This window comes from Folsomia candida, unplaced genomic scaffold (assembly GCF_002217175.1).
Source record: "Folsomia candida strain VU population unplaced genomic scaffold, ASM221717v1 Fcan01_Sc001, whole genome shotgun sequence".
Classification (NCBI taxonomy): domain Eukaryota; kingdom Metazoa; phylum Arthropoda; class Collembola; order Entomobryomorpha; family Isotomidae; genus Folsomia; species Folsomia candida.
The window spans coordinates 8,714,295-8,739,191 of NW_019091193.1; the positions used below are offsets into that span (position 1 = coordinate 8,714,295).

At 37.5% G+C, this 24,897-nt stretch overlaps 6 protein-coding genes across 11 annotated transcripts; 3 read left to right on the plus strand and 3 right to left on the minus strand.

The window, feature by feature from the left end:
• Positions 1-4,051: 4,051 nt before the first annotated feature.
• On the minus strand, positions 4,052-5,639 carry LOC110863224 (small nuclear ribonucleoprotein-associated protein B). The gene is made up of 7 exons (XM_022112478.2): positions 5,447-5,639; positions 5,188-5,281; positions 4,934-5,086; positions 4,629-4,853; positions 4,474-4,548; positions 4,326-4,403; positions 4,052-4,251 (listed from the first exon to the last, which is right to left on the minus strand). The coding sequence occupies exons 1-7, from the start codon at positions 5,447-5,449 to the stop codon at positions 4,220-4,222; spliced, it is 660 nt and encodes a 219-aa protein (XP_021968170.1). The 5' UTR covers positions 5,450-5,639; the 3' UTR covers positions 4,052-4,219.
• Positions 5,640-5,724: 85 nt separating this feature from the next.
• Positions 5,725-7,054, plus strand: LOC110863171 (ubiquinone biosynthesis protein COQ4 homolog, mitochondrial). Its single transcript, XM_022112418.2, has 4 exons — positions 5,725-6,128; positions 6,235-6,564; positions 6,649-6,775; positions 6,852-7,054. The coding sequence occupies exons 1-4, from the start codon at positions 5,870-5,872 to the stop codon at positions 6,979-6,981; spliced, it is 846 nt and encodes a 281-aa protein (XP_021968110.1). The 5' UTR covers positions 5,725-5,869; the 3' UTR covers positions 6,982-7,054.
• A 576-nt stretch (positions 7,055-7,630) lies between these two features.
• On the plus strand, positions 7,631-24,739 carry LOC110858715 (TWiK family of potassium channels protein 7). Of its 5 annotated transcripts, none has more exons than XR_004833743.1 (18): positions 7,631-8,134; positions 8,220-8,245; positions 8,328-8,447; positions 8,529-8,553; positions 8,619-8,630; positions 8,683-8,760; positions 8,836-8,847; positions 11,989-11,995; positions 12,103-12,238; positions 12,317-12,438; positions 13,101-13,223; positions 13,503-13,605; positions 13,760-13,918; positions 20,770-21,407; positions 21,495-22,003; positions 22,125-22,525; positions 22,591-22,881; positions 22,963-23,724. XR_004833743.1 is itself a non-coding variant. In XM_035846757.1 (18 exons), exons 1-18 carry the CDS (start codon positions 7,984-7,986, stop codon positions 24,558-24,560), a joined length of 1,485 nt encoding a protein of 494 aa, XP_035702650.1. In that variant the 5' UTR covers positions 7,632-7,983; the 3' UTR covers positions 24,561-24,739. The 5 variants fall into 5 exon arrangements, 4 of the variants coding, with proteins under 4 accessions (XP_035702652.1, XP_035702650.1, XP_035702651.1 ...); XM_035846757.1 differs by lacking the exons at positions 21,495-22,003; positions 22,125-22,525; positions 22,591-22,881; positions 22,963-23,724 and adding exons at positions 23,873-23,909; positions 23,998-24,082; positions 24,248-24,296; positions 24,417-24,739 and having other exon boundaries at positions 7,632-8,134; positions 20,770-20,865; XM_035846759.1 differs by lacking the exons at positions 20,770-21,407; positions 21,495-22,003; positions 22,125-22,525; positions 22,591-22,881; positions 22,963-23,724 and adding exons at positions 23,873-23,909; positions 23,998-24,082; positions 24,248-24,296; positions 24,417-24,739.
• Positions 8,782-11,398, minus strand: LOC110858706. Its single transcript, XM_022107563.2, has 4 exons — positions 10,537-11,398; positions 10,364-10,474; positions 10,031-10,266; positions 8,782-9,593 (listed from the first exon to the last, which is right to left on the minus strand). The coding sequence occupies exons 1-4, from the start codon at positions 10,730-10,732 to the stop codon at positions 9,330-9,332; spliced, it is 807 nt and encodes a 268-aa protein (XP_021963255.1). The 5' UTR covers positions 10,733-11,398; the 3' UTR covers positions 8,782-9,329.
• On the minus strand, positions 14,002-19,495 carry LOC110858653 (MFS-type transporter SLC18B1). The gene is made up of 15 exons (XM_035846756.1): positions 18,973-19,495; positions 18,730-18,770; positions 18,607-18,654; positions 18,477-18,524; positions 18,337-18,410; positions 18,154-18,248; positions 18,025-18,077; positions 17,922-17,958; positions 15,717-15,748; positions 15,338-15,601; positions 15,164-15,228; positions 14,942-15,067; positions 14,760-14,855; positions 14,479-14,647; positions 14,002-14,289 (listed from the first exon to the last, which is right to left on the minus strand). Exons 1-15 carry the CDS (start codon positions 19,265-19,267, stop codon positions 14,110-14,112), a joined length of 1,623 nt encoding a protein of 540 aa, XP_035702649.1. The 5' UTR covers positions 19,268-19,495; the 3' UTR covers positions 14,002-14,109.
• Positions 15,845-17,958, plus strand: LOC110858663. 2 transcript variants are annotated; one of them, XM_022107497.2, is made up of 4 exons: positions 15,845-16,003; positions 16,075-16,270; positions 16,331-16,962; positions 17,048-17,958. In XM_022107497.2, the coding sequence occupies exons 1-4, from the start codon at positions 15,998-16,000 to the stop codon at positions 17,783-17,785; spliced, it is 1,572 nt and encodes a 523-aa protein (XP_021963189.1). In that variant the 5' UTR covers positions 15,845-15,997; the 3' UTR covers positions 17,786-17,958. The 2 variants fall into 2 exon arrangements, with proteins under 2 accessions (XP_021963189.1, XP_035702648.1); XM_035846755.1 differs by having other exon boundaries at positions 16,075-16,962.
• Positions 24,740-24,897: the final 158 nt, after the last annotated feature.

The window sequence follows — 24,897 nt, forward strand, 5'->3', positions numbered from 1 at the left end:
AAACTTGACAAAAATTGACATCCTCATGATTTTAAAAACTTATACCGTTAACAACTCATCTTCGGTATCAGCAGGAGTGGTTCTGAATCTGCACCAGCAGCTGCTACCTCATCAATTACAAAATCTTCCAGAACTAAATTATCCTCCTCTTCGTCCTCCAGGTCCACCGTTATCGTGGGAGTGATAATTTAATAATGAAAATTTTGTCAAGTTTTAGACAAATGAAAATTTTTTCTCCGGAACTCGAATTATCTACCTGGTTGTGCTCTTTATAAAAATATGCATATAAATACGTGTACAAATATATAAAAGTATCGGGGACAAAAATGGTCATCAATATCACATATGTAATATGCAATCGAGTTAAAAATTAAAAGCAGTCCCCAGAAAATGTAGCAAAAATAATTTTTAAAATAATTTCTCACTCACCCAACAACGGGTGACAACGCCAAAAAATGCGTGCCTGTCCCCAACTCGAAAATTTTTAATAATTTTTAAAAGATGGCTCATCCTTGGACAACCTCATTACATAATCCTAATACATTCACTCCACGGAAACGAGCTAAAAAGTTTAGGAATCTTGGTCTCGTCCCAATAATTAAGGCGGAATATGAAATTAGTTTGGCATTACAGGTTTACTTGGATACGACGGACAGCATCATTTCATTTCTTCCTCTACCACACATTTACATACATTGTGCGTGCAAAATTATGCGTAGGTAGAATTATAGAGATGATAAATGAATTGCAACGTGCTGCCTCTAATAACCAACCCCTTTCATTTTTCATTGAATTACCGCAGATGTGAGAAACGATAAAATTGATTGGAGTTTAATGAGTTGATCCTCAATCCTTGCAATGACGTTATTCGTCACTCGTATACCGACAGATTGTGTATAAATTGCGAAAATTTGATTGTGCGTGATCAACTAAATTATGCTCTACGCATACTAACTACTTTTGTACATAAAATATTAGGACCACATTTTCTACCAAAGACGCAGCAATTTCACCTTACTCAAACTTGAGTTATTTTAAAAATTGCTGATTGAGCGATATGCTCAGGAAATCAAATAATGCGTGTACCAAAGCCTGATCCACATTTGCCAGATCAATTGATCCATGCCTAAAACAATATGGAACGATTTTTGACTAATTGAGATTTACGAGACAATAATTTTGACTACTACGCACGCAAGTTGCGGAAAACACACGTAAGATGCGTAAAATGGTACACAAAAGGATAATATTTAATATCATGTTTGATCTAAGTGTGCATATCAGTATTTGCATATTGTGTCGTTAATAACGTGCGTAATTTGCTCTATATCGATTCTTTGAAAACATTCGCTAATGAACTTGCATCAAGTCAAGATCTTAACGGGATCACTCCCTACTGACTCATTTGCTAAGGACTGGCCCTCAATTAAGTTTTGGCAACAATTTCTGGAGGGATCTTCTATTGATTAGGAAGCTCGATTGTTTACAAGTCGTTATTATTACATCTACAAATCCCTGACCAAAAGTAATTTGTGCGTATTTAAATTTCATTGTTATTTCCATTATTATGCATTCTTGTTTGTTTTACTAAGAGTTTGCTATACATTTGAACAAGCAAACGGCGACACGTGTCAAAGTCAAATGTGGTCAAAATTTTGAACAAAGACCTTCCTAACTTGTGAATGAAATTTGGAATAAATTATAACAGTTTTGCCTATAATTTGGTCAATCTCTATGAAGCTGAGAGTCTTACTACCTGCTCAATCCAACCAAACTGAGCAATATGTAACGTCTTTTTGATAAATTTTTGGTCTTGGCGAGAATTTATAATGACACTAATTGCCTCCATGCAAAATACTAGTTTATAATCGGTTAATATACGAGTCTTTGCGAAATCTATGAAATGTTGCACAAATAAGTGACCAAGTCAAAGGCCATTCAAAATTAAAGGCATCTACGCACAACATTTTACATCGTTTAACAATTTTTATGCAAATTAAGTATGTAGTGCGTATTCTATATCCAACATCAAACAGCACGCACCATTTTATGTGTTGTCTCTTCCTTAATTGTGTATATGTGCATGGCTGATAATTTATTGTTATGACTCATATACACAACAAATTAGGCTATTTTATGATGATTTATGTCACGTTGGAACAAAAGGAAGAAAATTTGGGACGTCCAATTTTACTTCAAGGATGTGCCACAGATTATACAAATAAAATAATTATACAGAAAGTAGGACTTATATTAATTAGTTAAGTTTTAAACTTACTGCTGTTTACCAAAGGGAGGGCAGCCTGGTGGATACGAATTTGGCCTTGAATAACCCCGGAACGGTTTGTCGTAGCGGGTCAAAATTTTGAACAGAAGAGCATGTTATCCTCAGATAGTTGTGTGCAAAATTTCAGCCCTCTACTTTGAAAAATGCCTGCCCCACAGCCCCCAGAAGCTGAGACAGTCATTTCAACTTTTTCCAAACTCCGTCTAAAAAATTCGGTCCACACAGAAAGATTTTCTTTTCATCTATCCGAACTCAAACAAGTCGATTTGACTTATATCAGGGGATTGTATAGGTATTTCACTATTCGAAATGATTTTTATCCCCAATCTAGGTTCAAGGTCATTTGCATAATCTTGGGTCAACTTTGCCGTCTGGGAGGACGCTCCGTCATGATGAAAAATCACCTTAATTATTATTTTACCGTGCAAATTAGGAAAATTGTATTCTAAAAGTGGTTTCAGTACAAGGTCCACATAATACTTCGAAGATTCCTTCACTTTTTGGGGGACTTTGATAAGTGGGAGGACACCACGACAGGACATTGCACCCACGACCATCAACTGTTTACAAAAGTTCTCCTCACTGAAAAGCACCAAATTTCTTGAATTTTTTTTCGGCATTTGTCGTGTAGCAAGCTCTTCGAACCCAATTAGTAACTTGTAGGGAAAATAGTTCTTCGTCAATTGTCACCAATAGCTCACTCATATTCCTCAACAGAAAATTCAAATAAATTTTTTTGTAAACACGGGCGAGATTTTTTCTGGAACAAGTTGAAATGAGTGTCTCAGCTTCTGGGGGCTGTGGGGCAGGCATTTTTCAAAGTAGAGGGCTGAAATTTTGCACACAACTATCTGAGGATAACATGCTCGCCTGTTCAAAATTTTGACCCGCTACGACAAACCGTTCCGGGGTTATTCAAGGTCAAATTCGTATCCACCAGGCCGCCCTCCCTTTGGTAGATGCTTATTAAATTAAGATAAATTTTAAAGTCATTCCAGTGATTGTCATTTTCAACATAACTTTCTTAGTGCAACAGTAAATTAAATTTTCTGGTATTCACAAACATGAAGTTAATGCACGTGAGAATTGTTCTCAACAAAGTAGAACCTCAAAAGATCAGTCTCACCACACCTTATGAATTGGACAGTTAGTGCTCTCTGCCGAGACATAAACTCAACATTCCTCCAGATTAAACACTTTTAGCATTGAAAATTTCATAAACTCGTAAAATTCGAAATTTTGGACGCAGAAATCTAGGATGATACTATTTTATTGCACAAACCATATTGTGACATATGCCTTTACCTATAAAAAGTTCTATACAAACAGAGAACGGTCATGCGGCTACTAATATTTAGTGTAAAATTGGAATGCTTTACTCTAATGGGGTAGCCTCCAACTACCTGTTTTCCATACGTAATCTCATTGCCTTTCGGTAGGGTCTATCATTGACCTCGAAAGAGTCGATGATGTAACACGGCGTATGAATTCTATGAATTAGTCGCCGCCTTGGTGAGGAAACGACCCCTTGCCAAGGATCTCTGAGGCTCTTATCGCAACACAAAAAACCAAATTTAAATTCGCAAAATTAACAAAACAACTCTGTACTAACAAGTGCTTATAAACTTTTTAAAGTTTTATCATTACTCGGCAAATTTTATTGCATTTGAAATACTCATTAAGCATTGTGAAACATTTTTGCATTTTGTAGTGATTGGTTCAATTCGTTGGAGTATTTCATTTCATTAGTATTATTACGCGGCATTGGAGTAAAACAAAATTTTATTTCTCTTTATAACAAAACTCTTCGTACACATAAAGAAAGATAAGAAACAGTTCAATTCATTTATTCAATAATACATTTGTTTGGAGGATGTACGTGGTGAATGTAAATTGAAGATGATACAAAATCCAGCAATATATACGCTTTTCTTAGAATGGAGGTCTTCCGGGTGGGGGTGGAACTAAAGAATAATGAATACATTGAGTAGGAATTATTACAACTATGACGAATAATTAGCACAAATGGTCTAGTTACCTCCACGCATCAAGCCGGGTGGGGGGCCCCGCATGTTTGGCGGCATTCCTGGTGGTGGAACTCCGCGACCCATCATACCTGTAATACAATACCAGTTTTGAATGGTCAAATTTATTTTCAATTTAATTAGGACCAATATATTACTAACCAGGAGGAACTGGAGGCATTCCAGGGGGCATGCCAGGTGGCATACCAGGTCGTGGAGGCATTCCAGGGGGACCTCCTGCAATTTAAGACAACATATTCTTTTTGACCTCACCGATACGACAACAAGATGCTATTTGACAAGAATGTTAAGCATACCAGGCCGCATTTGCGGGGGAGCCGTTACAGAAGGAGCAGCTCCTCTGGTCGGAGCCATCATTTGTTGAGATGGTCCACCAACGCCACGAACTGGACCCTGGAGACCTGGTGGGACCGCTCCGGCGGGGACAGGCATACCTCGACCAGCTGCACGACCCAATCCGGGTCCCGGAACAGCTCCGGGAATTGGAACTCTTGGCAAACCCTCATCAGGTGGGGGAGGACCTGACCATGATTTAGAATTATTAATATATAACATAGTTTAGCCAATAATATTATATTACATGATTAGCGTAATAATGTACCTTCAACAGTAATCGAGACTATGCCTTCTCCACGAAGAAGAACAAACCCAAGTGTTCGCTTTTCTTCTCGCTCGCCAGTGACTCCTTTTTTGGCTCTAATTTTTCTAAATTCTTCACAGTCTCCAAGAATTAAGTTCATATGCTTATCAAATGCTGCAAATACACAGAACATCAAAACATGTCAAAAATATTGAACAAAACATTGGTAAACTATTGTTTCCTAATTAATCATAATTATTTCATTATTTGCATACCTTTAAATGTCCCAATGAAGGTCCGAGAATCTTGCAGGTTCACCCGAATCCTGTAATTGATGTGCTGCATCATCTTGTTGTTTTTGCTGATCGTCTGCGGACAAATACAAAAAATAACATTAATTAGTGTCTTATCCTTCGACCTTATCAAAGTCATAATTTCTTATAATTTCGCTAATGACAATAATGGGGCCCCTCTCTCTCATCACTCATAAATAAATAAATAATAACTAAAAGTTGAAAGTATGTAAATACTTACCATTTTGAAAGTTTTTAAACTTTTAACGATTTCACAGGAAAAAATAGGAATAAGTTAAACAGGGATTGACCCCTTAGACCAAAAATAGAAATCCTTGAATTATGGTTGTCTCCAACTCCCTTGAACAATTTTTATCAGAAACAAACCAATAACTCTGAAAAAGAAATTTACTGCCGCATCGACTGGAAATTGGCCGACGACAATTTCACACAAGCACAAAATCAAACCCGGCTCACTCACAGCTCCAAAAGTGCAGGCGCAATCTTCAAATCTTTCGCTGGGGCAAACGCATAATTTTTGCACAAGAAAGACCAAGTTTTTGTCTCAAATAATTTTTGCAAATAATTTCGTTAAATTTAAAGAATAAAATCATTGCAAAAATTTGCAATATTTATCTCCCCTATTTTTAAACCTAGCATAGAAATGAAGTTAAATTCACTTGTCTACACGACAGGACAGGAAGTGATTTGTTGCCGTAAACACCTTGCTAGTCAACAAAGATATTTTTCTGCACATGGTCAACATGAAAACAAACAGACTGGGTCACAATCACAATCACATCACGACTTATCTTGGGAGGAAGAATTTAGAACGAAGCATTTCATCCCTTTGACACCATTACAGAAAGCAATCATTTATGCTGGGTCCGGAATTGCATCGTTTCTCGATCCCACAAAAGCAGGTAAATTTAATTCATAATTGAATCAATATATTTGGCACTTCACTCGGTTTTGGTATGCACTCAAGACTGATCAAGTAGTGATAATGTCTAATCTTATTTTTCTTAGAAAATATTGCAACTTTCGGAGAGATTTCTGCTACTCCTGTCCTATCATCCCTCTACACTAAAATGATGAATGATTCAGAAGCGTCCCGAATCTTCATCCAAAAGCCAAGAATAAATTCCAAAACGATAGACATGAAATGGCTCTCCACCCTTCCCGAAAATACACTGGGTGGAACATACTACAGGTTTTTAGATAAGAATAAGGTAACTCCCGACAGCAGACTTCCCGTAAGATTCATCAAAGACCCAGAATTGGCTTTTGTGATGCAACGGTATCGAGAAATACATGACCTCGTACATACAGTATCTGGTCAACCCACAAACATGTTGGGTACGTAGCATGCATAACATACAGTAATAATGTATCTGCATGTGACTGATAATTATTTGATTATATGTGCGTACCAATTTATAGGCGAAGTGTTAGTGAAATGGATTGAAGGGATTCAAACTGGCCTTCCGATGTGCCTTACTGGAGGATTATTTGGTGCGACAAGACTTTATCCCAAGCAGCGTACAAAATATTCAAACACACATTTAAAGTAAGCTTGATTCAATCGTTTTTATGCACTTTATACTGATTAATTTATTGGGTAATTTTACTTATTTTTATTACAGGTGGGCATTGGAAGTCGGCTTCAATTCTAAACCTTTCCTAAATATATTTTACGAAGAAAGGTGGGAGCAACCTATAGACGAATTGCGACATTACATTAGCCCACTTTTACTAACTCCTCCAAAATCATAATGTTTAATCTCACATGCTAGTCGATGTATGTACGAATGAAGGTAATCGGATAAAATGAAATATTTTTAAAATATTCGAGCCATTTGTTATCAATTTTCTTATCAATGTACATTTTCATAAACCAACAAGAAAAAGCATTCAACATCGCACAAAAATGCATGCAAAGTATTAATGAGTGATGTTGTTAGAGATGCACCGATAACCGGGTTTGAAAAATTTTGTTTTCATGAATAGATGATGCTATAGTAGATATGATGATAGATGAGGTATCCCATATGGCACCATGAAAGCCAACAGATAAAAAATGCACCATTGCTGGTTTGCCGTATTATTGCTCTGAAATGGGCCCCAATATAAGGAATATGAGGTTATCTGCCATTATGTAGACATCAAGCTGCAGCCGATGAAACCATTATATATTATTATGCCTGACTTTTATGACATAAGACTCCCATCCGAGCAAAATAAACTTTAGGATTCGACAGAGAACTCTGTAGTAAAAGTTTTCCGCAGTCTGTAAAGACGTGATGCCGTGATGGTGAGACGACGACGACGACGGTGAATTGCAATTCATTCAACAAGCTAAATTTACTCCCACAATATGATGCATACCGTCAGCGTGTGGTGTGTTATGTTTTCAGTCTAATTTGGTTGAGAACGTCTCGCTTATTCATTTTCCGGATGAATCTTGTGAAACTGAAAAGCTGAAACTGAAAAGCTCAGGTTTCACTCTAATCCTTGAATCCAATCTTTCACATTATCATCCAACCATGCTTCAAAAACAGACCAGAGCTTTCACAAAATCTTATTTTTAAACATTCACAAGAAGGAAGGGATGAAGCCAGTCGGAAAAAGGGGTGTGTAAAATGTTTAAATCTCTCAATTTTGATATTAAGCAAGCTAATGGGCTTGTGTTAAAAAGTTCTGGTGGGGAAATTTGAGACAGTCTTAATTCCTTGATAAAGTCTATAACGTGTGGAGAGTGAAGTGACCATTGTAAAAATGGAGTTGGAATTGGAGGATCAAGAGGACAGGAGCAAGTGTTCCAAGTGCCTTGAAAAGTTTCGAAAAGTTCTCACTTTCCTGTTATCTCACATTGGTCTCATATCCCTCGTCGTCGGGTACTGTATCATGGGTGCTTTCACTTTTGAAGGTACACTTTCACTCAGGCCGTCTAGTACTATACCAAAATTTGCTATTTTTCAAAATTTGATTTTTTTGAAATTTAACTTTTGAAGCTTTAGAATCTTCACACGAACTGCAGGTCAGTATTTAACTTTTTATCTTTCACCTATTGTGAAGTATGCGCCTGCAAGAAGTTTATATGCAATCCTGCCTAAAATCAGGTTAAACGTAACATGACCCAAGTTAGACAAGCAGTGACGCAATATTTGTGGACAATGACCAAAAATACGCATTTAATTCGAGAAGAAATTTGGCTACAGAATACAACTTACAGATTGCAGGTACATTTTTACCACGCCGTTATTGTTGTGGATTATAAATACGGCAAGGGTTCATAGTAATTTTGGTAACGAAATTTGCAGGAATTTGAGACAGATTTGTTGCGAGGTTGGTTAAAATTCATTTACTTTTATAATAGGAATAGAATTACAAGTTTCTCCAATATTTTTTAGCAATGAAGAAAGGTTAGACAAACCCACGGTTAAAAATAAAGTGTAATCAACACAAGTTTTATAGGAGGTTGGGATGGATCTGAAAATTTATCAACGCAACAATGGACTTTTTCTGGAGCTTTATTTTATTCTATCGTCGTTGGTGAGTCAAAATAAACAAGTGTTTGCAGTTTATAGTGACTTCTAATTTATTGTAATATTCATGTTACAATTATAGTTACAACAATCGGTAAGGCTACATTTTATATTTCATTTAAAGTAGTGTTTGTAGAAAATGCTTCCGTATATATAAATAATCTTAGAAATAATTAGTTTTAATTGCATCTCTAAAGTACATATCTGATACTACATATCTCATCATCACAAAATGAACCACATTTCTCACATTCTAAGTTACTGAGAAGTTTTAATACGTGAAAGTGAAAGAAATGATTGTTTTTGTGAAAAGTCTCAAGTTTAATTGACCATCAACCGTGGAAGTTTGGACATTAATTAGAATAGATAAATGTCAACATGATAAATGTATCGCTTCTGTTGGTAAACGTTTTTCTATCGAGTTTTTGTGCCCATAAGAATTCATCAGTACACGACAACAGAATAACAAGAAAAAGACTCACAAAAGTGTAGGACACATTATTACTTTTCTTGAACAAGTCTGTTTCTTTTAAATAGTATTTATAATATTAAATAAGCTTTAAAATGCACCATTTTTTACTCGTCGGCGACAACCCGGGTGGCAATTCTTTGCTGATCATCTTTTGACAAATAGGGAGTAAGAATCAGATCCAATGTGTCATCCACTAAAGATCCTGAACCTTTCAATATTTGTTGTAAAAGTCCACGACGAATTTCACGTTGGGTGACAGTTCGTTCATTTCTCGTGGTTTTTGTACCGGATAAGAATGAGCTACTTTCATCAGGGAACACTGTTCGTGTTCCAGAACAGCATTGCACTCGTCCACCTCCGCAGCTTCCCTGTTGAAATGAGATTTTCATACACTTTTTAGTGATTTATGTTCATGGCAGGCCTAAACTGAAATGAATAAATAGCTTGTCACGTTTAGTCATCGTTGAAAATGCGAATACGGAAGTTATTGGGTTTTCAACTAGTGATTATTGGTGGCGACCTGGTGACAGGCATAATTTTACACAGCAGACGAATTGTGGTTAGTTATATGTGTGGCTATTCAGAGGTGCAGCGCTATAAATATATCTACTTATGTAGCTATCACATTACTGATAAAAGTGCAAAAGACGTAGTTTGCGATTTTATAAGGAAAAAATAGAAAGTAGGATGAGCAAAAAAGTTCTCACGAGGTGTAAACTTACAAGAAGCATCATAATTCTGAATTCTTCTTATAACGACAAACATGTAGGTATATACATAGAAATGCAAAATTGAATTAGTTTACCCCGGCTTTGCTTGGCAAGAAACATGATCCAGCATCAATGCATTTACATGACCCAGTTCCTTGCGAATTTGACGAATCTGACCCTGATCCCCCCGAATTCCCACCAGATCCAGAATCATAGTCAGGGGCTTTGCCAGGAAGGGTTATTGTTGGTCGATTACTTAAAATTCCACCAATTGCTTGTGTTGCCAACTGAGGAATAGATTGAAGGACTGCTCCAAACAAGCCACCAATTCCTGCATATATCGAAATGAGACGTTGATCAACGTACAGTTGATGACATATACAAATTATGTACACATGTTTGCATATCTATTGGGCGTAAATCCATACCGTTTCCACCCCCTCCGCCTCCACCTTGAAGAGAATTAGATACTGCACTTATAACACTTGGAATTAGGCGTGGAGTTCCATCCACAATCCTTATGTTGGATTTTGGAGGATCTGTACAAAATATTTTTTTCATTTTCTCACATTTGAAAATGAAGTAAAAAAAACATACTTACCGGGTTCAGAAGAGATTGGAAATTTAGAAGACTGTTCAGAAAAGAACGTTTGACTAGTTCCACCGACCCTGTTGCTGTCAACCACCTCTTTGTTCCACACCCATTGAGGCAACGCATCCACCCTGATTAATACTGACTGAATAAGACAACAACTTAATAAAACTCCACCACGACAAACTTTCCTTAAAGCTTTCATATTTATTTTTCACTATTTCACGACGAATATTTAATAATTTAGAAATAAGAAATAAGTCAACTCTGGAGGGTAGAATTTACTGAACCGTTAAGCCATTTTATACGGACAAGACAAATTACTGGTAGATAAACCTGAATCCGAACGGAATACAAAAATTGAACTGAGGTGCTTGGCGATGATTGTAATCACTTTTGTCTCAAACGTGGACTCTGACAATGTTTTGTTTGTTGTGAAAACGCGTAAATTATCTCACATTCAATTTCGCCTTTTTAGTCTCTCTAATACCAATCTATTTATTTCCACGCATAACAATGAAATACAAGGTAAGGTACTTGACCAGTTTGGGCATTGTTGTGCAATATGCAGCATTTTCTACGTACTTAATTGTGTGGCGTATGTATGAGCATATCACGTACGGGATTCTATGTAAATGAATGCAAGGCGTAATTGTGATGTGTGTGAAAAGAGACATTGAAAATTATGGTATTATTTACCCATAGCCAATCCACAGCAATATTGATATCCAATAAAATGGTCACGTACATTGTATCACACCTCAACATCTTCAGCATGATTTAATTTTAAGGGTTCAGTTAAAAAATATTACTCATGACCTTTGGTCTATATATGTAAAAATAAAAATTAGGATGACGCATGTAGGTGTATGAAATTATGCTTTGTATACATTCAGCAATTGTAATTAGCTATGGTTTGCGATGAGAAGAGATCAAACGCCTACGCGGACATGTTACACGAGCGAATGACCACAAAAATTGCATAACTTTTTATTCCTAAAGAGTAATGAACGACAGGGACAGCTAGGTGTTTAAATACTAGAACAATTTGAAATTTGTGTGGAGGTGCACAGAATCAATTTTGGAAATGGTTGCAATATTCAAGGAAGAACTTTTATGTGTAACATTGAGCAATCCGCGACGAGTATTTTGCGTTATTCATGTATTATGAATGTGTTTAATTGCTCGATTAAGCTCATATTTTATGTTTTTGCATTAAAGAGTTATGACCTACACTACCTGTTGATTGTGTGTAGAATAGAATTTGGGGCAAATATTTGACAATGCCTGGATGGATTCATGGACACTTTTAATTAACTGATTTGAAAAATGCTTCTCATCCAATAAATTATATTATTTCACGTAGATATTTGTGATTGTAATTGTTAAGTTACATAGGAATTATTGGGTCATTAAACAATGTTTGAAGCACTAACCAAGTACTTTTCCTCTCCTTTTCAGGTTACGGGTAAGTAGATAATTAAATATATGCAAATTCGAGACATTGTTTGACTTGTTCATTTGTACTGTATACTTTTTACATTCATTGTCGTCGTTGAATCCTACGATCCAAAGTCATCTGACGCCCAAGACGGTGTTTGGGAAGGTCGTGACAATATTTTATGCTATCATTGGGATCCCGTTGATGCTCCTATGCCTGTCGCACATCGGGGACTTCATGGCCAGTTCTTTCAGAGTGATTTACTGGAAGGTACCAAATAACCTTCACCTGATTCTGTAGTATTATATATTTACGCAGTTGATACTGAAATTTTAATGCCGATGAAAGGTTTGCTGCTACATGTGCACTCGCCGGAAATCACCCCGGACAATGAGACGCTATCAAGGCAGTACATTTCGACGTGGAAGAAGTCTGCGATCCAATAATCCTTCCAGACCAGGGGGTGGGAGGTACATACGTTATTTCTTATTTCTCATCACATATATACACAAAAAAATGTGTGCAGAGCAAATTTCTCCACAAAAATATTCGGCAAACTGCATTAGTATGCAGTGATATAACACAAAAAACGTGCAACACAGTCGGCCGACAGCTTTTGGCAAACTGAAATGGCGAACTGTGAATGGCTCACATAAACCCTTGTTTATTTTATTTAAGTGAACTCACTATTCTTTTATTTGTTTATAAATGCCTCAGATTGCCATTAACCATACCATGTGCACATGCAATGATAATAAGGCATAAGTATAGCCTTTGCATTAGCAGGGGAAGAACGATGTGCTCATTAAATGCTTAAACTTGTTCAGCTTCCGTGAATAAGGAAGAGACCAGCACAATATTATATAATAATGCGACTTATGTACATATACGTATACGATAACTTGTGAATACTAAACGATGTGGTAGTGGACTGAAGGGTGAGCACTATAATTGTGCATATAATTATCTACCTAAATATGTTGTACTACGTCTTGGTATAGCAGAGATCTGAAAATAATACATCAGCCGTGTGAACATGAGCATGGTTGGCATTGAAGAAGCGTTGCAATGTCATGAAAATCATGTCACGGATCTTGGGCCATCTCAGATTGAGTTTTGTAATGGTTTGTAGCACACGCGGGATGAAAAGGTCAGCCTCAGCAGCACTAAGGTCAGCGAGGACTTCTCAGCGTTCAGAAGACTCTGCATACTCGGCAGACTCGGCCATCTTTACGCTCCCTGACCCTGGCATTCGGTGAGTGCGATGCGATCACACTTGTACTCATTTTGATAGAATGGAAGACAAAGTCATGGCAGCTCCACGCTTTTGTGGGTCACAATGCAGTCCACACGGCTGTGACAATGTCAAACTCCAATGATATGACCTACTGCGTTATCGTATAACCATGAGACACCGGGAAATGGGATGAATGTGGTGGTTCAACATGCTGCTCTCAACTTATGATAATATTTACTAATACATGCACTACGATACTACTCATAAATATACATATTTGCGATATATTTCTTGCAGAAGAGTCCATTCGGACGATCATTTGCGAGCTGCATTGCCAATGCGAAGAATGAAAGATTCTCCCCCACTGCACCTCCGCCCAGACAGCTACAAAAATATCCAGGTATGTTATTTATTGCGAGAGTGATGAAGGGATAGCGAAACTGAAACTACTTATATGCCAACCTAAATGTGTTTGCAAATTTGACCATTTAATGATGATTAGGGTATAGGTCAATTTTTCCATGCATGCAATTATCCCCTTGTTTGTGTATCAGAAAAGGTCTACAAGATCGGCAGAACCGGCTTTTGGGTCCAAGCGCAATCTGTCCATTTTATGCAACAGATACGCCGAAGATGTTATTACGGATGAAGCTCAGATTGTGAGAGCACCACAACATGTTCGAGTAAGGCAATTGAGGAGTCCTGAACGATTTGTGAGTAAAAAAATGTTTTATTATTCGTACAAATTCCTAGCCTATTATTCAACCACTATTACAAATATAGAGGAGATCACAAATATGTTACACATTTTATTTATATAAATGTGCATTTTATAGTCTACAATTCTACATAATAATACATAATCATAATAATATTGCATGTATTTTGCGGCTCTCGATTAGTGTCATTCGTCATTTTGAAAAGTTGGATTGGTTGTGGCAGTGGTTATTTTAGAATTATTTGTCTCAGTTCCATTCGATTCGATGATTTCGGAAGAGTTCATTGCAATTTCAGTTTTTCCAGAATTGTCGTTATCACCACTCTTTCCTTTTCGAGTGTAAAAGTACACCATCAACATTACAACCTGCAGATTGAAAAAAAATCAGGAAATTAAATAACTTAATAAGGAATCAGATTAAAGTATTTGTAAAAATAAGAATAATCCTTCAGATGTCAGTTGTAAGTAAGCTGGTCGAGTATACATAGATTGATGGATTACTGACATTAACAGTTGAAAAAGTAATTTATGTCTTATTCAGTTTCTTAATCATACCAAAATTAACTGTCCTCCAAGGACAAACATTGTTCCCCATCTGAATCCAACTGAGTACGACAAGATTCCACCGCTACTGGCCCCAATAAAAAATCCCAAAGCTGTCATCGAGGTCCACAACCCAGAGACCAAGCCATACGTGGAGACATCATCAGGATAACCGAGTGCCCTGTATGACATTCATTATGCACAATTAGGTCAACCGTCAATTATCGTAATTTTGTGACAGATTCAATTAAACAGTGGTCATAAGAGTATTAATATTTAAGAAGTATTCTTACACAGCATCTTGCAACGCTTGAATAAATGCAGACACAAGGGTGGCCCCCAAACCGAGCCCAAACAGAACCAATCCAATACAAATGTTCCATAAATTCCTGCATTTGTATAGACAAACTTATTGTCATCCAATTTTTTTGCTTTTGACCTTGTTCAAAAATTAGCGTTTTATTGGGTGACATACGTTTCCCAAGGCAAGAAAGGCAATGGTCCTACTAAAATAAATCCACAGATTGTAAAAATGGAACCAATCACTGTAAAATACTTTGGTTGCTCGGACTGGTCGCAAATCCTTCCCCACGTTGGTGCCCTAATTTCAGAATATGTAGCAAGTTAATATAAGCCTTGTTTGTATATTCCACCTCTTAAGCTCTGAACATATATATGTACACACGCATGTACTTACCCGATAGCATACACACCCCCGTTCAAGATAAAGACCGCACCAACAAGGAATTTGTTAAGGTTGGCCTATAATTACAAAAATAATAATTGGAAATTTAAACATAAAGTCAAACTTTTTTGAGAATAACGAATGAAAATGCATAATTAAATTTATGATTTTGCACATTATCTGTACCTGAGCAACATCCAAGTGAGGTTCTAACGTAGAATGCAGGAATCCAACTCCAGCAGCAGTTGCAACAATACTGTAGGCAATCATGAAGATTACAGGGAACCGAAGCATTTGGAAAGTTTCCAATCCGGATGTGGTCAATAACTTTTGATCGCCTTTCTCAATGGATGGAGATTCTCCAATTTCCGGAAGGAAAAAATAGGTAGCCCATGCACAAACGAACAAAAGGCCTCCCATTAAGGCGAATGGCAATGAGTAGCCCCCAAACTGGTGATAAAAGTGATAATGGATAATATTATTAAGAGTGGGAAAAATAATTAAGATATTAAATACGTGAAGTAAAGGAGAAGCGACATGTGAATCATCCATTGCAAGTTTTTACCTCATAAAGGGCACCACCAAGGGTAGGTCCAACTTGGATTAAACGAAATTAATTAGTTTTTATAGTGTCAGCAATAATTTCTTTCAATTGAACACAACACATTGAATTACTTTATGTGTTGAAATTTCTTTCAATTTCTCTTTCTGATACGCACGGAGAGGAGGTCAACCAACCTTGTTTTTCTCTCGCTCTCAACAGCAGTTTTCCTCTCGTCAAACAAGGCTCTTTCTCTATATTTTCTTAAATATTTTTAAGATTACAGAACCACACCCACTACAACAATGAAGGTAAGGTTTCATTTAATTTGTGTTATGCACCGCTCAACTTTCATTTTTCCATCTAATAATTGTTATTGCAGAGGAACCACCCAACACCAAATGTTTCAGAGGAGACCCCATTGCCGTCCGACTCTGACGAGGATGAATACGAAGACATGTCAACCCAGAAATTGAAAAAGATGATTGACGAGGGTGGACTTTCTCAGACCACGACCGGTCAACTCTTGACAATTTTTGTCAAGAAAGTTGACGAGAGGGACGCCAAATATGAGAAGGGTACATTTTACAACTTGGAATTTGTTATTAAAATAACAAATAAAATTGTTATGATTGCAGATATGAAAGGGTCAACTGCTAAGGCTACCACTGCTGTAGTTCCTACATCCCGTATGAAAGCTATAAGAGAGGCAGTTAAAGAACGGATCTCATTTGAAGGAAAGGATGAGGACTTGGTGAAGGACCCGCGTTTCAAAGTGGCGATGGAGTCCCTCGAGAAGAACCCCATCACCACGACTTTCGACGATGTCACTCTTACAGTGATATGGGACAAGCAACGATCCAGGGTCGGGTTTCATAATCCCACCCCCTTTACAAAACATTTGAAGGGGAAAGACGTCTACAAATGTCAACTTGATTTCTGTTGGCTAGATGAGAACTCGCGCATATGGAATTTTTGCAAGTCTCACTGCCCTGTAAATGCTTATTTTGTATGGGATATCAAAGCTGATGTCACCACCATCGCAATCGTCACTCCCATGAATCCAAAAATTGGTGGATACAACAACAGTGATTTGCAAACCTACTCAAAATCAAAAACTGCCGAGAGTGTCTCCACATGCCTCTACAACTACATGAACTCTCACAAAGATTCTAAAACTGACCTCCACGTCGCTGTTCTTCGGTCATTCTCCAAGTTTGAGTACTCGACAGAGGATTTCTTAGCAGGGGAGGGAAACCATCACAACATGGTATACATGAAATTATAGCAGCACAAATTGAAATTGAAATTATTAAATATTGTCATAATCTAATCATGTTCCATCATTCATTTAGGTAGCGATGAGTATTATGACAATGCTCTACAATTCGACTTGTGATGTGAAAGACAGGGTCATCTTCCTCAACCAGGATATTTATTTTCGAAACAGGGACGGATTTCAAAAGAACTTTTTTTTAAAGTTGAAACAAGTTTTTGAGATAAACGGGTTCATTTTCAAATTCACGGGTGAAAAGAAGTCCACCATCCTTCTACCCAATTCTCTTCATCCAACAGTCTCCTATGAAAATCTGCCAAGCTCTTACCTCGCACGGGATAATAACACAGGTGAAATATATTCGGGATTAAAGTATGAGATGCGTCGGAAAGCAAAGGGACAAGGATCCAGTACACACACCAAAGGCAAGAAGACGGCGTTGTCTGATTTTGACAAAACCCAGATAAAGAGGATTTATCAATTTGGCCACCCTCAAGCTAATCTCATAAAAGATAAACTGAAGTACACGAAGTTGTCAAAAGAGGAGAAGGAAATTCACGATGAAATGAAGGAGAAAGCTGAGCGTGTGGAAACTATGGGTCACATGGCGTCACTACTTGCCGAGATACTCGGATTGAAGATAAATGGTCGCGACATTGATTTTTTATGTCAAAAATTTTCCCACTTTGATGATGCGTATTCAAAATCTGTATTTAGGGATATATTTGGTTATCTATATGGCGAAGTGATTGAAGTGGAGATCCCTACTATGGGAAAAGATGATGATGGGAAGATTGTTTGGAAATTTGTTAAGTAGGTTGTTGTTTCTTTTTACTAGTTATTGATTGTACGGTTCTTTTACCTCAATGAATCGTATCTTACCTTATTAATTTCCTGTACGCGTTATTCTTCACGCGAAAATAATACTTTATTGAAATAATAATAATAATTACCAATCATTCCCAAGCCATAAAACGTCTCCATCGTGCCCTTCAGGATTAAAATTACTAAAGTCATCAATGTTATCTAATCACTGTGTGAACTGCTGTTTCTTACAAAAGTCGTTGCAACAGAGTCAGGAAACTCAAGTGCGATGATTGTAAAAGATGCTACAAATAATAATAATATTATTATTATTATTATTATGCTGAAAATGATTAGCTTAAAAATCGTAGCAAACCTAACCTACAACAAACGCAGCATCTCCAACGGCTTCTATCGTACGTACGACAAAACATGCAACAATGAACGATACTCTTCCTTGCAATAGATCCAACAACCTAAATTTATAAAATTACAATTAAGAAATTTTGTACTTATTAATTGAACTGTAAACATGGATGATGATGAGAATGTCAATAAGTTTACCCGAAAATTACACAGCATGCTCCCGTCGTAAATATCCCCCAGTTAAAGAGTCTTTTCGGGCCAAATGCATTCATCTGTGAAATTTTGTAAACCACATTAATCAAGAGGATTGAGGCTTTGCATAAAAATAATTGATTTACCTTAGCTCCAAATATCGGGGACATTATAAATACAGTCAACTCAAAAATCTGCAAAAAGTATACACAGTTAACTTAAATTGCATACATCTACACATTAAAAACGAATTGTTTGTCATTCCAAATTTTTTACCCCAAAGACGAAGCCATATTCTATTGGCGTGGCACCTTTTGATGCGGCCTGAAATTGACCAATATGTGAGGCAAACATAGAGAGACAGAAAGAGAGAGAGAAAGTTTGTAACATGCTTCTTACCACGTCAGGGAAAAAAGGAGCTTGAATGGAAATCACGGTTGCTAAAATAAATCAGAAAAATTGTACATATTAAATCCGTCTCATTTTCCCTACCAGCTTTACTGCTTCCTCTTTAAGACTTTAGAAACTTTAGTTTGCTCACAAAATTTGCATGTTTTGTGAGGAAATGTGTGAATAATTATGAAAATTATTAATTATTAATTATGAAAATTATTAAAATCCATCCGGTTTTAATAATGTTACCTGCAAAGAATTCCACGAATGCAAAAATGAAGCAAATGTAAATCTGCCTTCTGGTCAGCCCTTCAACTTTTTTCTGAAGGTACCTTTTCAGCCAATGTGTTTTTGTTGAGGGTTCCATTGTGCCATCTGAAATCGATTGCACCACTGCCACCGACTTATTCGGTGTTTCCTCCATCGTCACGTTTGACGACTCTGCCTTTGCTTCTAGCTGCAGTTCGACCTCGCATTTCCCACTTTCTACTGGAGTTGACCCATTTTCGGGTTTTACGCTGGAACTAACATTACCCGTGTCCATGCTCCTACTTTCCTTCTGGGACGAATGCGTAATAATGAATGACTGATAAGTGGGATTGGGGTTAAGTCGATACAAGTTAAAACCTAAAACTGTTGTCTAAATTTGATGATTTTTCTGCGACTGGTACAACACAACGGGAGTTATTATTAGTGGTAAACACGAGCTCCGAGCACTTCCACAAAGAGAAATGGAGTGACCATCACACTGACTTTGCTGACTTTGGTTTGAAGGAGCCAATTGAGACAATTTGTTTAGATTCTGGGATGGATGAGCAATAATCATCAGATTCTGGGTACCCTGACGTAGTAGTTTCACCCTTCTATGAATCAATAAATTGTAGACATTCATTACCAACTTGTAATTTGCATACCACGACGGCAGCACAGCAAGCTCAACAAAGAAAAGCAGTTTTCCTTACGTCAGGGCCCAAATTCTGCAAAGCTGCTGGTCTTGAGGTGATGCTTTACTAAGTAACTTGCGATGCTCTGCTGTATTATATAAATAAATAAATGAAGGCGAAGATCAAGTTCTTGTTGGAAAAAGAACAACCTGTGGTGGTTATGTTTCCCACCTTTAATGCGATAATAATACGACTGATAAACTTACTGTTCTTTTAACACTGTGTTTCAGACTACGCAGGCAAGTCTCAAACCTGTTCCTTTGGGACTAGGCATACAACACTTTGTATTTAGTGGGTGCTGTAATGTTATGATGATGATTGTTGTCGATGTGCACGGAGGTACTGGACATTTGCACAAGTATCATTGCGAGTTTTACGAGTTCAATGAAAATGAGTGCGAAAACATTAAATAATGGAATTCCTGAAGCAGCAACATTCGTATGACACATATGCATACACATTCATACGTATGAGTGTATAATGTGCACATCCTTATGTACATTTAACAGCTAGCAGGCAGCGACCAACCCAACGCAAAATGTCATCATCAATCTTTCTTCGACTCTGATCTGTCCATTCTCAGTTAAATACTTCTCTTGCCTTCAAACCTCTCGAGATAGATTTTCTGATTCTAAGAATGTTTTATGTATGCTGGTCTGCGGTGTGTTTATCCGTATCAAATTACTTTGACGATCTTGGGACATGTAATGAATTAAAACTTGTCCAAACTCATGCAAACTCACACTTGAGTTTTCAAATCTCAATGAAATCAAGAAAAAATACTTGAATTGTTTCATCAAAATGTCTACTTGACGCTTACAAATTCAAGTTGGATGAGCTTAACCGCATGCGAATTGGGCTAAATCAACAATGTGTCATACTAAAAAATGTCCTTGAGATTGTACTCGGCGAGCATAATTGGTTTTTTTGCATATTCTTTTTTTGAGCGAGTGTCTTGACTCCAGAATGAGATCTTTGATGAGATATTACGCCACGAAATGTGTATCGCACATGAATGAGAAGACTTTACACGGTGCATAACAAGTGATTCGTTACGTAATGCTGATGTTTGATCGATAACTAAATACATATATTTTTGCAGGCTTATAGTGACTATTGGGAAGATGAAGCCGACGAGTACATTTATGGGAGCGACGACGAAGACAATGCAGATGTTCGCAAAAAACCTGTGCCGATAGTTAGTACTGCAAAATTTGACAATTATATAATTCAAGTTAATTTACAGTTTGGTCACACATATGAGGAAAAAGATTGGCATAAATTTCTCGACTGTAAAAATATATATTCTTCAAACTACTCTTTAATTTAACCGTCATTTGTTTTAAACAAAATGCATCCAAAAATAAAACGACGCTACATTCTCCACGCTGCTTTCTTATCAATTGATAAGAAAAGCTTGGCGTCCCTTATCATCGAGGGAGAGAAATGGAAAAGTGCTCACATAACTCGTCTGCCCTGTCAGCGAGTTTAACATCTTTTCTTCCTCTCTCCTCCACACTATTGCGCACCTCCTAACGTTTTCACCATCTTCCACCCTCTACCTACTTGTTTCAAGTCCTTTTAAGGGCGCAAGTATGCTTCCCACAAAACCAATTTCTCGGAAAACAACTCGGACTCGCCCTCTTGACACCGACCACCTACTCACGGACTCCACAGATTCTAGTGATGACGATTCAGAATTGTCCCCTGGCACTGCCCACCACAACACGGATACAGGGCGTAAGTTTTTCACCCATCCATCCATCCATCCATTCTCTATCACCTCAGCGTATTATTAATTCGTGTGAATCTGTTTATTTTTTGTAGGTAGTAGAAGTTTGAGGGAACGAAAGAAGGTGTGTTATACGGAGGAGGATGACGACACGGATTTTGCCCCTGACTCCGACCACCACAACTGGGAACCACCCTCCTCACCTGATGACGACACGGATTTCGACCCCGACACCGACCCCCACAACTTGGAACAACTTTCCCCTCTTGATAACGACTCGGAATTGTCCCCTGACACCGACCACCACAACTCGGAACCACCCTCCCCACCTGATGACGACGCGGATTCTGCCTCTGACACCGACCCCACAACTCGTTACTACCCTCCCCTCCTGTTTTTTCTGAAGAGGAGGAGGAATATATTTTTGATCGGCACCCACTCTCCTCATCATCCCCCCCACAACCACGTCTAATGTTGACGTATGGGGATTCCGTGACGGAATATGTCCCCACCACCCCATTACCACATATGGTTGGAGCGCCCGTCAATTTTGACCTCTATATGCGACATGGAGATGGACCACTTATTAGAGTGCAACCAATGGGTGAGAAAAGACGAGTTTTTATGATTTTATTCAGTTTTGGTTAATTATATGCAAGATGATGAATGAGTAAATTAATTAAGCAGAGCAAATATGTAATGACTTATTTTATGAATTATTTTAGTCAATACTCCTCAGCCACCACCGCCAATCGTTCTTCCACCACCCCCACCACCACAAGCTGACTTATGGGAGCAACCAAATGGTCAAATAAAGTGCGTATTTGATGCTATTAAAGCTCATTTAAGATGGGGGGATAATCCGGGCGAGACAGATGCGAATATGGGTGGGAGTGATGCGTTTTTGGAGCTTATGAAGTCACTTCCGGTGCAAGGCACATGTACTTTGGGGGTAAGCCCTCATCGAACCACACCTATTCGTGACAAGGACAACAGAAGAATTGCGATCAAATGGCAAGGTGACGTCGTCAAAGCCTTGATGTATAAGGTGCAGAAAAGGATGGTCTTGAGTTGGAATGGGTCCAAGAAAAAATGCACACGAGAAAATTGTTGGGTTAATTCACTGGTAATTACTGAACATATTTCTACTTAAACATTTCATTTTTATAATAATCTGTCAATATTTTACAGGACAGAATGATAGGATACTGTCGTAAGGACTCGTCTAAACTCCGTGAATTTTTGCTACTAAGAGACGCCACAAATATCCAACCAAACATTTTCATCCACCATCCAGATCTTCGGATGAACGCATTTGATGAAGAAAATATAAATGTATACCTCCGAAGTGAACATATAGATGGCAAACATTTTCCAACAATTGTCAAGTACATCGCTTCACATCCAAACTGCCGTTTTGTGATTGATATGAGCTGGCGTTTTGACACAACTCTGTCCCCGAAGAAATTCAACACTTTTTGCGTAAATAACTGTCTCAATTTGCCTCGTATCATTTCCCAATCCTTATTATAACAAATGACTAATTATGTTTGTTTTGATTAGATTGCAATTTGCATAATGACTTTCCTCCACAACAACGCATTTTCTAATTCGACCCATCCCAAAATTCAACTAAGGAGGGGCTTGACCATCTTCAAAAATGCCCACTGGAAGGAAGTTCGGAAAATTCTTGACCGAAACAAGTTCAAATTTATTGTGACCCCAGCTACCAACCAACTGACTCCAAATAAAATGTTCTCAATCCGTGTCATCAAGAAACAGGACCACACCTACCAAGGAGATAATGGGAACGGTGCAGTAAAAGACGGCCTTATGACTTCGAAGACAACTGTCCATACATCAGGAGCAAGCGTAGGTAACGCCCTTCCCCACAAGCCACTTGCCCAACATCTTGAGACCATCGTCATGCTCTATCAGCATATTTTGGATGACCCCGTCGAGACTGAGATCCGCACTCGCCATGCTGAATTTATGGGAATATTGGCCACATTAATGGGGACAATTCTTCAGCAAGACTTCAAAGGACACCCAATGAGACCCATGACTGAACAACTTACCAACTATAACATAGTATTTGACTACAATGTGTTCACTAGACTTTTTCAATTTAAAACAGGATGCACTATTGTTGTACAGAGAGAGGGGGATGGAATCCCAATAATCAATGGAAAACCTCAATTTCTGTGGTAGAATGTTAATTTGTTCACTTTGTTTTGTTTATATTCTACAATTTTTTTTTACTAAACATCAATGAATTACTTTAACCCCATTCTTTGCAAATAAATATGTCTGATATTTAGACGTTTCATGTATAAATTGTGTCGTTGTTGTCATTCTTACTTTTTTTCTATCTCATCATCCTCACATAATTTGTATAAGCGCTGAATAATTCGCATTATTGTTATATAGTCAAAGAATTATATATATGTCCTCTCTTTCTTCTTTTTTTCAGTGGCTTTGTGTTTTACTCGTTCTCAGTTATATTATATGTACGTAAATGACATAATATTTATCGTTTTAATTGAGATGACATGACTGAATAATCAATCAATCGAGATTTACTGGACTTGTTACTAGTTGGAGCTTTCCTGTTCAGCAATTGGGAAGGCTGGAAATTTTTGGATTCGGCATATTTTTGCTTTGTCACTCTTACAACAATAGGGTATGCACATACATATGAACGTAAACATGTATGTTTACATGCATATATTATTCGCGTTTTAATGCAAATGTGTCAATTTAATAAAAAAAATCACTTACTTCACTAACAATGGAAAATACTGGAAAATATTATGCAAAAATAACATGATACGAATGAAATGGATAGGTTCGGAGACTTTGTGCCTGCACAACGAGTGAAAAATGATTCGTCCGAGGTAGTAGACACTATTTTTTACTGAAATAAGCAACTTTATCACAGTTACTGCTACTCGCACGCAATTTGTCTCTATCATTAATGGAGACTTCATTGTCTGAAATTTTTGTCTCAATCTCAGGTCAGCATCGCCCTTTGTTCGTTGTATCTACTCTTTGGAATATCTCTCCTTGCCATGAGTTTCAATTTGGTACAAGAAGAAGTAATTAGCAGCGTGAAATTAGTGGCCACTCGCCTGGGAATTATACGCGAAGAAGAGGATTAATTGACTTCACCTAACAATGGCTTCAACAAAGTACATGTACCATTGTACAAACACATAGTTTTATCACCTGGAGTCAAAAAACTAGTGCTTTGTTATTATTAAAATAATAATGAGAACCATGAGAATATGTATGCTCGTATTGCAGAGTTCATAAATTCCTTTGTCCTTTAAAAATTAAATGCGTTTCGTCAATGTTTTGCTTTGAGTGCAAAATTGTTCCTGAAAAAGGACGCTTTTGTTGTCGTCTGTCCATCGTTAACCTCAATTAAAACAATTTAAAATTCCTTCATACATAACATGATGATGAATAAAGATAACTTTTAATAGGATTGCACAT

Excerpts from the sequence above, each read along its gene's own strand:
- LOC110863224 (XM_022112478.2), bottom strand. Across the intron at positions 4,549-4,628 it reads TCCCCCGCAAATGCGGCCTG|GAGGTCCCCCTGGAATGCCT; the intron begins GTATGCTTAACA and ends CTTAAATTGCAG. Across the intron at positions 4,252-4,325 it reads ACCCGGCTTGATGCGTGGAG|TTCCACCCCCACCCGGAAGA; the intron begins GTAACTAGACCA and ends ATTATTCTTTAG.
- LOC110863171 (XM_022112418.2), top strand. The coding sequence starts at position 5,870 with ATGAAGTTAAATTCACTTGTCTACACGACAGGACAGGAAGTGATTTGT. Across the intron at positions 6,129-6,234 it reads TCTCGATCCCACAAAAGCAG|AAAATATTGCAACTTTCGGA; the intron begins GTAAATTTAATT and ends TATTTTTCTTAG. Across the intron at positions 6,565-6,648 it reads TCAACCCACAAACATGTTGG|GCGAAGTGTTAGTGAAATGG; the intron begins GTACGTAGCATG and ends ACCAATTTATAG.
- LOC110858715 (XM_035846757.1), top strand. The coding sequence starts at position 7,984 with ATGGAGTTGGAATTGGAGGATCAAGAGGACAGGAGCAAGTGTTCCAAG. Across the intron at positions 8,448-8,528 it reads ATACAACTTACAGATTGCAG|GAATTTGAGACAGATTTGTT; the intron begins GTACATTTTTAC and ends CGAAATTTGCAG. Across the intron at positions 13,919-20,769 it reads TGAGGAGTCCTGAACGATTT|GCTTATAGTGACTATTGGGA; the intron begins GTGAGTAAAAAA and ends ATATTTTTGCAG.
- LOC110858706 (XM_022107563.2), bottom strand. The coding sequence starts at position 10,732 with ATGAAAGCTTTAAGGAAAGTTTGTCGTGGTGGAGTTTTATTAAGTTGT. Across the intron at positions 10,475-10,536 it reads TCCAATCTCTTCTGAACCCG|ATCCTCCAAAATCCAACATA; the intron begins GTAAGTATGTTT and ends TATTTTGTACAG. Across the intron at positions 10,267-10,363 it reads AGGCGGAGGGGGTGGAAACG|GAATTGGTGGCTTGTTTGGA; the intron begins GTATGGATTTAC and ends CGATATATGCAG.
- LOC110858663 (XM_035846755.1), top strand. Across the intron at positions 16,963-17,047 it reads AGGGAAACCATCACAACATG|GTAGCGATGAGTATTATGAC; the intron begins GTATACATGAAA and ends TCATTCATTTAG.
- LOC110858653 (XM_035846756.1), bottom strand. The coding sequence starts at position 19,267 with ATGGACACGGGTAATGTTAGTTCCAGCGTAAAACCCGAAAATGGGTCA. Across the intron at positions 18,771-18,972 it reads ATTCGTGGAATTCTTTGCAG|CAACCGTGATTTCCATTCAA; the intron begins GTAACATTATTA and ends GATTTATTTTAG. Across the intron at positions 18,249-18,336 it reads GCATGCTGTGTAATTTTCGG|GTTGTTGGATCTATTGCAAG; the intron begins GTAAACTTATTG and ends TTATAAATTTAG.